The 13,173-nt window shown below is 35.9% G+C and overlaps 1 protein-coding gene across 1 annotated transcript; it reads left to right on the top strand.

Moving 5' to 3' along the window:
- Positions 1-10,361: 10,361 nt before the first annotated feature.
- On the top strand, positions 10,362-11,333 carry Or51s1 (olfactory receptor family 51 subfamily S member 1). Its single transcript, XM_020154643.2, has one exon. It carries the CDS (start codon positions 10,362-10,364, stop codon positions 11,331-11,333), a length of 972 nt encoding a protein of 323 aa, XP_020010232.1.
- The last annotated feature ends 1,840 nt before the right edge of the window (positions 11,334-13,173 follow it).

Below are 13,173 nucleotides of genomic sequence, written 5' to 3'. Positions count from 1 at the left end.
CATCTATTAAGAACAAAAAATGGCAGGGAAAATGAGAATGGGAAAAATACAGAGAAGAGAGAAAGAAAGTAAGTTAAAACAACTGGGTCAGAGGAGTGAAAGGGCCCAGGCAAGCTTGCTGATATATTTCAGAGAGATCTGACTTTGTATGTAATGGTATGCATGTGGTCAGAAATGGGAGTAAAATCATAATGAGGATGAAGAGGTCATTCAGTAGCACAGGAACTGCTTGATGTGATTCCGGCCTAAGCTTGAGGGTGCAAAGCAAAGTGAATACACTTATTCCCTGCAGAAAAGGAACCTGTGACGTTGGTGCTATTAGCACCATGTGGTACCACACTGAGCTAATGGCAATTAGTCAAAACTGGAAAGTGTCCCTGAAGACTCAGCCCAGGGCACTCTCAGGGGCTCATTATGTACAAAAAAGTCTAGGGAAGGGTAGTGATAATGGCCAAAGGACAGACAGCTTAGGGAAAGACAGGTCATAAGGACCTATTGAGTCTGCTAGCACCAGACTAGCATGGGTTGGAGAGGACCTGTTTCATGGGTTTTGAGAGTAGGACTGGATCCTAGTAATAGAAGAATTCTTGCATTCTTGCTGCAGTTCAAAGGTCATCATGGTCCTGCTGGAAAGAACAGAATGCTCTTAACTAACCACAGCATGGTCATTGAGGCTTCTCCATGGGGCTCTGGAAAAGAGGGGCTGGACAGCTGTGCTCACCTTTCCTTTATCTTATACCCCACCCATTCCCCCAGACTTGGTACAGTCAAAGTACTATAAAGAATGCAGCCAAGACAATCTACTACAAGAGCAAAGTGTGTGAGGGTCACTGGGAGAAACCAGGTATGGTGAGTGAACTGCCAAAGAGAGAAACAAGTGTAAGAAAGAACAGTAATGACTGGGGGTGAGAGTGAAAAAATAAATAGGGACAGGAGAAGAAGTGGGAAGAAAAGGAAGCAAGAGAGGTAAAAGGAAGGGGAGAGAGGTGTGAAATTTCCCATTTCTAAGTCTGAAAGATAGGAAGGAGACAAGGTAAAGACCCTTCCCAGAAAGTTACTTTGATCTTTGAAGAGATAAAAAACACATTGGGGCTGAGTAAATAGGTTACTGAAGATACAAAGGCATGAGGTCCAGAATCTGTGCAATGAGAGAAATTTTTGTATAAGTAGATACTTCAAAACAATTCATGGATTTCAACAAATTATGTGGATTGATGCTCTGATTATAGTAGTGAAAAATATAAAAGATAAGTTTTGCATTATTATAGCTCGCAATGTAATAGGAAAGCATAGTAAAGATTGAAATTGTGTGCTGGTTTCTGTTATGGGATATGTGGGGTCATATAGAGAGAGATGTAGAATAGGAGGGTAGAATAAGGGTACCAATATATCACAATACTTAATGGAACTGGTAGCCTATGAATTCCAGTAAAGTTAAATTGTTTTCTGAAGTAGAAAATGGGTAGGAGGCAGATACAGTTGCAGGTGCAAAGGCAAGAGCTGTAAATTAGCATGCACTATATAGAATTGGATAAAAGTCTTAGATAACTACAGATAAAAGACTCTAAAACTGAACACCACACTTTAGAAATGTAACATCACTTAGGACAGAGTTTGTTGACAAAACTTACAGTTGAAAGTTATCTCAGAATTGTGTAGTTCTAAACTTACTTGTGGCCCAAGTCCTGGATGATGGGATTTGGCGTCCCTTGAAAATTCAGTGGTGGTATCTTCTATCCCTAAATCTGACCCGATTTTCTGCCTTCCTTTCCCTAGTGATAATCTACTAGTGTCTTCCTCCATGGGTCCTTCAGCACAAAGCTGAATCCCATGGACTTCCCCAGTGAAGACACAACTTGACAAATAATGTGAATATAGGGAGAACTGACTTGTACCTTACATTCCAACCACCCATAAAGATTGTAGGCTAATAATGTAGGAGGTTATTATTTACATTGAGGATAATTTAACTAGTAATTTATCTTCTCCAGATTGTTTGATTGTTCAACCTCAGATACTGTGCTTGACTTCTATTTTGTTACTGTTTATGTTTTTTATATGGATAATTTATCATATCCATATTTCTCAATGTACCTGATTTTATTTCTTTTTTATCCATGTGGTATACTATCTATTTTCAAGCAGATTTCTTTGTGCTCAGCACTGAAGATTCTCTCAGTACATTCAGGCTTAACATGGAGACAAATGAGGGTCTCTCAGGATATGGAGGGGCAATCACAGCCTTAAAGATAAGTCAGTCCATTTTCTTAGCCAATGCTTCCTACTCTGATCTCTCTCTAATAACTCAACTCCTCGGTAGTTCATGCTACCCATTCTATCAAATTGCCCACATATTGAAGAAATTCTGATTTGAAAGCATTTTCTTGCAAACATAGACCCTGTCTGATCCACTCTCTTCTGTGTTAGTCTGGTAAATACAAAAGAGAACTTTGAGGAAAAACAAAAATAGCCAGGACTAGGTGTGCACACAAATTACAGTGAGTTAAATTTTTTATAATATTTGCTCCATTCCCCAGCATCAAACCTTCCTTATACCTAAATATCCTGTGTCTCAGTCATTGTGTTTCAGATGACAAGAAGCTTACCTCTCCATGAATAAAATCTTTGTCTTTTCCCAGAAAGCATTGTTCAGTATTTTTAAATGTCTTTTGGCAGCAAAGCTTCCACTTTTGGTTCTGAATTCATAAAATTAAATTTATAGAAGACAAGATTTTATTTGGGGAAAGATCTACTAGATTTTGTTAACCATCTAGTAAAAACAAGAATGACCTAATAGTGTGTGTGGTACAAAATATAATCACAAGGAATATGTTTATGAGATCTTGCATGTATGTTGCATGACTGATGCTGCATATTGAAAGCATGTTTATTAACTTATGAATGTGTATGTATGTGAAGCATATATATACTTATGACATATATGTACATATAGCAGTTACTAATTGTCTGCATAAGTGTGTTTGTGGAAAAATGATTGAATTTTTGTAGTTACTTAGCTATGACTGCATGGAAGTGATAAAATTGGTCAATGTCATTATCATTCATGATTTGTAGATATAAAAATGTCCAAATTGTGATGATACTATACATGCATGTATAGGTGTTTTGTGTCCACATGCCTTTTCTCATGTGAGTACATGCATTCGTGTACATTCTCAGAAGTGCTTTTTTCTTAAAGATCAAGTATTTGTTCCTTCTGCATTCTTAAGGGTGATATGAATAGGAATGCACATTTTTGTCTTAATTTTATGCATCTCCCTCAAAATATTTCTCCATACTAAGCCTTTTTATGTGTGTTTATGAGTGTGCATGTTTCTGTTAATGAATTTAGATAACTGTAAAATGTGTGATGTTTATAAGTGCTTGTGTATATGTCTGCTACATGTGGGTATTCATCTTAGTTACTGAATATGAGAATCTGCTTGTGTGTGAATGAACATCTTGGATGCTAATTGGTATGTGGGAGAACTTGTGAAATCTGAGAAAGGGTGAACCTATTTAACACAAAAGTTCTTGTGTGGTGGTTTAATTAGCCCCACAAAAGCCTCATAGGCTTTTCTCAACAGGTACCCACACAAAATCTCCTTTTGGTTTTATCTTCTATTAAGCAAGCCCACTATATGACCTGCTTTTAATAAACAGGGATATTCTATAAAATGAACATTATGGACTAGGACCTGTGTTCTGGTTGCAAGCCCAGCCACGCAGAAGTTCTATCTAGAGTATACCTCACATAAAGAGACTCCAAGAAGCATGAGGAAATAGTGGGGACTATAAATACACTGGGAACTACACTAAAAGAAATACTAATGTTTTAGAGAAACACATATGAGGTGTGGATGGGATCATTTTGCAAAAGGAATGAGAAGGCTGTGGGGGCATTTCAGAAAAAAGGATCAAATCCAAGAGAAAACCTAGAGAAACAATTGAAAAGTGCTAAATAGAAATGTAAAAGGTTGGTGAAACATTTTATTTGAGGTTTAATACATGCCAGGAATGGTATTCACACTAAATTTAAAAAATCCTTTTTTGAGATGCTAATAGCCAATGAGGAAAAAAGCAAGAAACAAATATTAATAATCAAGAATGACAGACAACATCATGTTCTACACTGTTGTGATAGCTATGAGGGGGAGCTAAGCCATCCCATGGTGTGGTGTGAAGAAATTTAGTCAGCAGGGGATTTAGGAAAGAAAGGAGCAATGTCTGAGTTGGAGCTTCATGATACATATGAGGTATGATGATGCAGCAAGGGAGAAGAGAAATCCATTTATAAAATATATTACTTAGAAGTGCAAAAACCAATCACATACCTGAGGAATCAGAGTAGTTCTTGAAGGCTCAGAATTGTATTACAGATGGTTGTCTGGATTCAGAGAGGAAAGATAGGGAGGCAGAAGAATTGGCAGCAGAGACTGGAGTCTTAACCAAGACCACCACACTGTTAATAAGTCAAAATAGATACAGGTGAAAATTTTGAGGTGTGGCAATGGAACATCCTAAATAATTGATAGTCACTTGATATGAGAACAGATCTTTTTTTTTTTTTTTTGGTGAGACTGGGATTTGAACTCAGGGCTTTGCACTTGCAAAGCAGGCACTCTATCACTTGAGCCACAACTCCAGTCAATGAAAACACATCTTATAAAGACAAAATGATGTATTACAATTGCTGGCAAAGTGTTCTTAGCAGCTACACTAGCTTCAGTATTATTTCTCTGTCCCCATCCATTGCTAACTTGATCAAATAAATTTAATCCATATTTATTCAGGATAATCCCTAGGCACCTGCACACAACCGCAGCTATATGGAAGATAAGTGATAATTTTAGAGGTTTTGAAAACATACATTATGGTAATAAAATGCATAAAATCATACTTAAACTTCTGTTAAAAAAAAACCTCAGCAATCTATCTTTATTTTTAAGCATTGAAAATATTATGCATCATGGGTATTTCTCCCATTAATTAATTTTCCTCCTTTGAAGAACTCTAATTTTCCTCCTGAAAACCACTATTATTTTCTATGCCTCTTTCTGCATGTGAGAGACTTTCTTTCTTATAGGTGACTAAGAAACTGTAATCGCCAAAACAAATTAATTTCATTAGGTTCTGCCAAATTGCTTCCAGAGGGCTACACAATTTCATAATCTTGACAGTCTATGTTCAAAGTAGTCTTTTAATATCTGTTACAGTAGATAGTTGTATCCATTTTTAAATTTTACCCACATAATGTATATGTTTAACCTTTTTACATATGTAGTATGTCAATAACCCTGAGATTGATTTCATTATATGTTTATTTACCATTTGTATTTGTTAATATGAATCATTGTTCTTATGTGGCCACATTTTATATTAAATATTCTGTCTCTTTCTTAATTATTTGTAGTTATTTATATATTGCAAATTCTAAGCCTTGTCAGTAAGGCAACTTCAAAATTTTCCTATTCTAGAAACTTCTGTCCCATTCTTCCTCTTTCCTTATAAACGCATTATGGTATCCATGTTTATATCCATTGCTTTAATTTGACATTGTCTAAACTTTATGGCTTAGATATGCTTTGTTTAGTTTCAGACAACCCTTATTATAAAGTTTTTTTTATGTTTTTATCCAAATTTTAAGATAAGTTTATCAATTCCTACAAAAATGCTTGCTGACCTTTTGTTAGGAATATTTTTGGCCCATTTGAAAATATTTAATATTTAATCTATATTGAGTCTTCCAATCTATATATAAGGAATATCTCTGCAATGTTTAGAGATTCTTTAAGTTCTTAGCATTGCTTCATGAAGCAATGTGAACTCTGTGGCTTTGTAGGATGACTTTTAGTTGGTAATTGACTTTCACTGTTATAGGTCTGCTCAGATTTCTTATTGTTTGTTGATTCATCTTGGTAGTTTGTGTCTTTCTAGGAGTTCTTTTTTCATTTCATCTAAATTGTTTAATTTGCTGGCATATAGCTACGCCAGCCTATAGAATCACTTTGATTTCTGTAAGTTCAGCAATGTTAACCCCTATTTCATTCCTGATTTTGGTAATTTGTTCCATTTCCCTTATTTTTGTTTAAGCCCTCTTTTAAGGATTTTCCATTTTGTTCATCTTTAACACTTGTCTGTACTTACCTTATTTTTTGTTTTTTCAGCTTTATAGATATATAATTGGTAAATAAGAATTGCATACCATATATTCAAGCTGTACAATGAGGTATTTTTCAATATGCATATAATTATGAAATGGTCCCCATAATCAGGCTAATTAACATCCATCTTCTCATACAGTTGCATACATGTGAAGAGAATACTTATGTTCTCCTACCTTAGCAAATTTAAAGTACACAAGTATCAACTGTAGTCATCACGATGTACATTAGTTGTCTAGAACTTTTTCATCATGTTACTGAAAATTTGTTTTCTTTTGGCCAATATTTTTCAATTTTTTCCCACTCTTTTGGTTCCCTGGCAACCACCCTTCTACTACCTATCTTGTGAGTTTGCCTGATTACATTCAATGGATAAGTGAAATCATGCAGTATTTGTCTTTCCCTATCTGCTTAGTAGAATATCCTTCAGGTTCATCCATGCTGTCACAACTGGTAGAATTTCCTCCTTTTTTAAGCTGAATAATATGTTTTCTACACCCATTCACCCACTGACAGACAATTAGATTATTTCAATATCTTGGCAATGAATAGGAGACTGCAGGTATTTCTTTGAGATGTGATTTTTACTTCCTTTGGGCAGATACCACCAAGTAGGATTGCTAAATTATATGGCAACTTTATTTTAAATTTTTTGAAGACTCTCCATATTGTTTCCATAATGGCAATACTTATTTACCTTCAACCAAGAATGCCATTTCAATATTTGCTTACTTCAAGTTTTGATTGCTTTATGTTTTATAACTACTCTGTTACAAGATCAAGTTATTGATTTGAGGTCCTCATTTTTGATGCAGGCATTTTAAACTTCAAATCTCATTCAAAACCCTGCACTAGCTGCATACCACAGTTTTAATAGGTTGTGTTTACATGTTCATGTGCTTCAAAATAATGTTAATTTCTTTGGTTACTTCTTCTTTGACCTAGTAGTTATTTAGAAGTATATTTCGTAAAGCTGAGACTTCTTGCTTTTGTGGCTCTCTGATGTAATTCCATTTTACCCAGAAACATACTTGGCCAAATTTATCTCCAGATTATAGCCTGTATTACAGAATATCTGCATGCACATAAAAAGAATGCTCCTGTGCTGTCATTGTGTAAAGTATCCTATAAATGGCATGTTGGATTCTTAGTGTTTTTCCAGGCTTCTACTCACTTGTGAGTCTAATTGTTTTATCAGATATTAAGATTGGACATTGAAATGTCCAATTATTATTGTTAAATCTCTTATTTCTCCCTTTAATTTTTCCATGTGGTTTCATGAATTTAAGGATTTACTGTTATTTGTATGCTCATCTATAGAGTTATCAGTCAGGTAATGGCCACTTTTCATGGGAAGTGTCCTTCTTTGTCTCATGATATGCCAGTTTTGAAGTTGATTTTTTCTGATATTGGTATAGAAATTGTAGATCTTTTAGAGTTGTTTGCAGTGTACATGTTTTTCTATCTTTTTACTTTCCCCCTATTTATGTTTCTAAATCCGGGGTGTGTCTCTTATGTACAAAGTATACCTATGCTTTATATTCTTATTCTCTAGTAACAATGCCTGCTTTTGTGAGGAATACTTCATTCATTCTCTTGGGATTACTCATATGGGCAGAATTTCATTTGAGATTTTTCTGTTTATTTTCTGTTAATCCCCTGTCTTTTTTATTCTTCCATTTCTCCTTTATTGCCTTCATGTATGTTAAATAAATTTGTTAGTGAACAAATTTAATTCTTCTCCTTTTTAAACTTCACCTTATTTTATCAGTAGTTGCCTTATAGATTACTATATATAATGTACCATAATTTACTTAAGACTAATACTAACTTAATTCCAGTTGGCATAAACTTTGTTTCAATATATCTTCATTTCTTCCCCTTTTTTCTATTGTTATCACACACATATATAATACACAGATGTTCTCCAATTTAGTGAAGGTTCTGCTTATAACTTTTTGACTTTATAATGGTGCAAAAATGTACCATACAGTCATATCTTTTTTGTTTATATAATATTCAATTATTACATGAGTTATTCAATATTTTATTAAAACATCAATGTTAGATGATCATGACAAGGAAGACAAAGCTAAACTATGATATTCACTCAGGACCCTAGGTACATTAAATTCATTTTTGAATTAAGATATTTTCCACATATGATGGGGTAATTGAAACACAATCCCATCATCAGTCAAGAAACATGTGTGTTTATGTATGTATATTACATGTATACACATATATAACTATATATAACTTCATGTAATTGTATGTAACTACATATATCTATATGCATGTATATATGAAACTGACTCAACAATACCGTGATGTTATTATCTCTTCATATAATCTATTTTAAGGAAATTTTGAAAAGATTTTAAAACATATAATACAGTCCTTTATATTTACCTACATATATGCTAACTTCCATGTTCTTCATTTTTTCCTTTAATTTTTGCTGCCATCTGGTTTCATTTCCTTTTAGCTATAACTCCCTATTTAATCCCCAGCTATTCTGCTAGCCAGTGGCTTGCCAAAAAAAAGGATCACAACCTCATTGTAGGAGGAAGCTAGCCACTGCTATCTGCTTGCCACCAAGGCACCCATACTAACCAAATCAAAGAAGCCCCTTCAGGTAGCTAGAACAAAGACATTGGTTTTGCCCATCTGACCACTACTGATAATGCTGGAGGTGTGGGACTGAGAGAGCAACTACAGGCAAAAATGCCAAAGCTATGGCTGCTATTTTCCATAGTTCAGTTTTAGTGAATGGGCTTGTGTCCTGGATGGGTTTCCAGAGTGCTGAACTGGATATTATTGGCAGTTTACCTGCTTCATAACTGCTATTTGGAGGGGAGGGTTTGCCAGGATCCTCACTTGATTATACCAGATATGAATGTCTTGGCTTTAGATTTCTCTTTTATTGTGTTCTATTGTATTGATAAAGGTTTTTCTTACATTTATTTTTCTTTTTCAATTTGAAAGTCATAGTATTTTGTTTAAAAAAATGTAACCTTGTTCTTTAGGGCCTATACTTTCAAATTTTTCTTAAAAACCTTTTAAATTATATTCATATCATGTCCCTGAGAACATTACATATTTTTATTTAGCTTTATTCTACCAGCCAATTTTTTCATTTTCATTTAGTGTAATTTCATTCCCAATTCTCTGGGCATTTAGCTGAGGGAAGAAAGACTATGGTGTGCTCCTAAGCCTTTTTATGAAAATTATTTAAAAATTGTGATATTATATGTGTAGTTAGGCTAATTCTCAGGTTTCTGTTTTGGGAAAATGATCAATGTTGATGACACCAAATGACCTAGGTAGACAGGATATCTTCCATTGTTTTGCTGGTGGTGTAATTTCTTCATAATCAACTCCTAACTCAAGAAGGTGGAAGAAATTTAAAGATACATCTGTTAAGATCTATTTCAAATTGTTTGAATTAAGATGTATGGGATGTGGGATGAATATAAAATGGTCTGGGATATATTTTGATTCATTAGTTTATAAAGCCTAGTTAAAGTCATGAGAGTAGATAAGCCCAAAGAATAAAAAGAAGAGGGCCAAATAGAGATTCTTCAAAAAATACAAATGTATAAACTGTACAGGCCACTGTGAGATGAACTGAGAAGTTAAATTCTGAGAGGTAGATTTAAAGAAAGGGAGAGAAGGGATAGTGAACAGCCAAAGCTCACTAAGGAATAAATTTCTTAGAAAAATTAGTGTGCCTTAGAATTAAAGGGGTAATTGGTAATTTTAACAAGAACAGGTTAAAGTAGACCAAATGTGACTGTGTTAGGGCAGCACACAAGACAGATTGCTGGGGGTTGAGAGAAGAAGAAAAAGTGGCTATGGGAGTATAGACTTTTGCTCAGGTGTATGTCAAATAAGGAAGGGAGTTAAGTTAGTAAAAAGCTACAGAGAGAGGCAGGGTTAAAGGTCTGTACAAATATAATTTTGAAAGAAAGAGTGTCAAGAAGACATATAGAAAAGACTCCAAGGCAAAGGCTAGACATGTCACAGACTATTAGAATGAGTTTGTGCATCAGGAAGGAATATACATGAACAAGTATGTGTGGGGAAGGAGAGAGGCTAGCTATTGCAGAAGTTATCTTACAAATGTGTCACAATACTAAATAAGTCTTTCTAACCAATTTTCAGATTTCAGAGTTCAAAACGTGATCCTGAACTATGTCAACACTTTCCACTGAGACAGTCTCCAATAGTAGTAATTCAATGACCTCCACCTTCCTCCTTGTGGGCATGCCTGGCCCATCAACGGCACCATCCTGGTGGACATTACCTCTCATTACTGTCTACCTTCTCTCTGCCCTGGGCAATGGCACTATCCTCTGGATCATTGCCCTGGAGCCCACGCTGCATCGCCCTATGTACTTCTTTCTCTTCCTGCTTAGTGTGTCTGATGTTGGCTTGGCAACAGCCCTGATGCCCACCCTGCTGGGGCTGGCCTTTGCTGGTGCTCATGCTATCCCTGCCTCAGCCTGCCTCCTACAAATGTTCTTTGTCCATGTCTTTTCTGTCATGGAGTCCTCTGTCTTACTGGCCATGGCCTTTGATCGGGCACTTGCCATCTGTCGCCCTCTCCACTACCCATCACTACTCACCAATGGTGTCATTAACAAGATTTGTCTGGTCATTGCTTTCCGATGCCTGGGTCTCCATCTGCCTCTGCCATTCCTCCTGGCCCACATGCCCTACTGCCACCCACAGGTTCTGACCCATTCTTACTGCTTGCACCCAGATATGGCTAGTCTGGCCTGTCCAGGAGCATGGGGTTCTGTCTACAGCCTAGTTGTGGTCCTGTCAGCCATGGCATTAGACCCCCTGCTTATTTTTTTCTCCTATGGCCTGATTGTCAAGGTGTTGCAAGGTGTGGGGTCCAGTGAGGATCGCTGGAAGGTTGGTCAAACCTGTGCTGCCCATCTGTCTGCTGTGCTCCTCTTCTACATACCTATGATTCTCCTGGCACTCATTGACCAGCTCAAGGTACTACTCCCTCAGACTGCCCACACTCTTCTCTCCTATGTCCACTTCCTTCTTCCTCCTCTGTTAAACCCTATTCTCTACAGTGTCAAGATGAAGGAGATTAGAGAAAGAATATATAAGAGGATGCAGTCCAGGAGGGTGGGTTGTGCTCAGTGAATGGGATGTCCCTCTATGTTTGGTGGTAGAGAGCTCCCCAATTCAAAGGTTTTAATGACTGAGACCTCACTTCGCTATACACCAAATGGTCATTCGGGTAAACAAGTGCCTATGGGTGAATGCAGCTGCCGGCCCCTAGCAGTGTGCATGTGTACATTGAAGAAAGCTTTAGAGATGGAAATGACCTGCCACTGTTGTATTATATGGCAATGGCATTGAAAGGGCCAGAGTCTAGGTCTTGTCACAAGCATCTAACAACAAGCTGTTGTTGATTTGTCATTGTTGATTCCATCACTATGTTCATGGCTGAATAATTGGGGGAGGCGGAAGAGTTAAATAGCTGCACAGCAGAAGAAAGAGAAGAGAGCAGCATCCTGCCTAGCTGGATGGAGGACTTTCCACTTATGTTGTACCCTCATGAGAAGTAGTATTCTGATTGTTCCTCAGGGATAAGATGAAAGAAGAAAATGCAATAAGTCTCTCATTTGGGCTCTCCACACTGAGAAACAGACCGTTTAACTCATCAGAAAATAAAAGACAATTAGGCATTTTTCATTTTTTATTTTTAAAAATGTTAAATTTTGAATATATGTATACTCTTGTTAAAATTTCACATAATTCAGAAAAAAAATTAAAATTACCTGAAATTGTATCATCTAAATTTAAGCAAAATTACCTTTTCAGGCAACATCAAGAAATAAAGTGTCTTATATAAATGGAATTTTATACCTCATATATGGAACTAACAGTCTCAATTCTAGAGGGGTTGGAATGAGCACATTGAACTTACTTTCACTGTGACTTTGAGCCTGGATAAATGATTTGCTCTATTCAATGTGGCTCTCATGACCTGATTTGGTAAATAGGATGTTATTGTACGTGATGAGAGTATAGGCTTCAGTGTGACTTTTCAACTGGGTTTGTCTTATTGTGATATGGATAGAGCTTCCCTGGTAGGTTTTGCCTCTTCAACCTGACTCAGAATGGTACCCATGATTCAGAGCTAAGCAAAATCCACACCCTGGGCAAGTCCATGCTTCCTAGATATATAGAGCAGAGCCACCAAGTCAAAGCTGCCTAGATCAAGAGTACCTTGGTCTACCTTTTGACAAAAAATGGTACAACAAATACAGTGGCTGCAAACAGCTGAGGTCTTGCACTTAGTAAACAGCAAAAGTAAACAAACCACAATGTAATTTATATATATGTGCATGTGTATATATATATATACATATATATAATTAATTTTCTCATTTTATATATCATTACAATGATTAATATACATGTATGAAGAGTTTGTTTTGTTTGTAACACAATCATTGAGTAACATTGTACACTTATTTCTGTATCTGTTTTTCTTTCTTGTGGTTGAACTACTTCCAAAATCAATTGGTATGGATTTAGTTCATTCAACTAACTATATAGCATTTGATGGTATAGATGGCTTATACTTTATCCACTCATTTTTCTATTAATGGTTATTCAGTTTGATTCTACTACAAACAATGCTGCAATAAACATTCCTGCAAAACTCTTTATTTTTACTTATCCTTCTATAAGGCTAATGTCCAGGCCAATACTGCTGGCTTTAAAGGACTGTACATTTAAAGTTTCAATATGTGGGCCTTTCACAAAAGGCAACATGAATTCATATTTTTATTCTATAGAGGAGACTGCCTTTTTTCTTACATATCCACCAAAACTGACTGTTCTGGAAATTTTTAATTTTTACCAATTTTATTAGTGAGAATTATCTCAATCTACTTTGTTTTGAATTTACCTAGTAGTAAAAAAACCTAAAAAACTAGCTAGCATTTGTTGCCCTTAACGCAGAGAAACT

The sequence above is a fragment of the Castor canadensis genome, chromosome 1 (assembly GCF_047511655.1).
Source record: "Castor canadensis chromosome 1, mCasCan1.hap1v2, whole genome shotgun sequence".
Classification (NCBI taxonomy): domain Eukaryota; kingdom Metazoa; phylum Chordata; class Mammalia; order Rodentia; family Castoridae; genus Castor; species Castor canadensis.
The sequence above is the reverse complement of the archived record's forward strand: the minus strand, read 5'-3'. Positions and strand labels throughout refer to the sequence as shown.

Bases quoted from the DNA above. Each gene is read 5' to 3' on its own strand.
- Or51s1 (XM_020154643.2), top strand. From the start codon at position 10,362: ATGTCAACACTTTCCACTGAGACAGTCTCCAATAGTAGTAATTCAATG.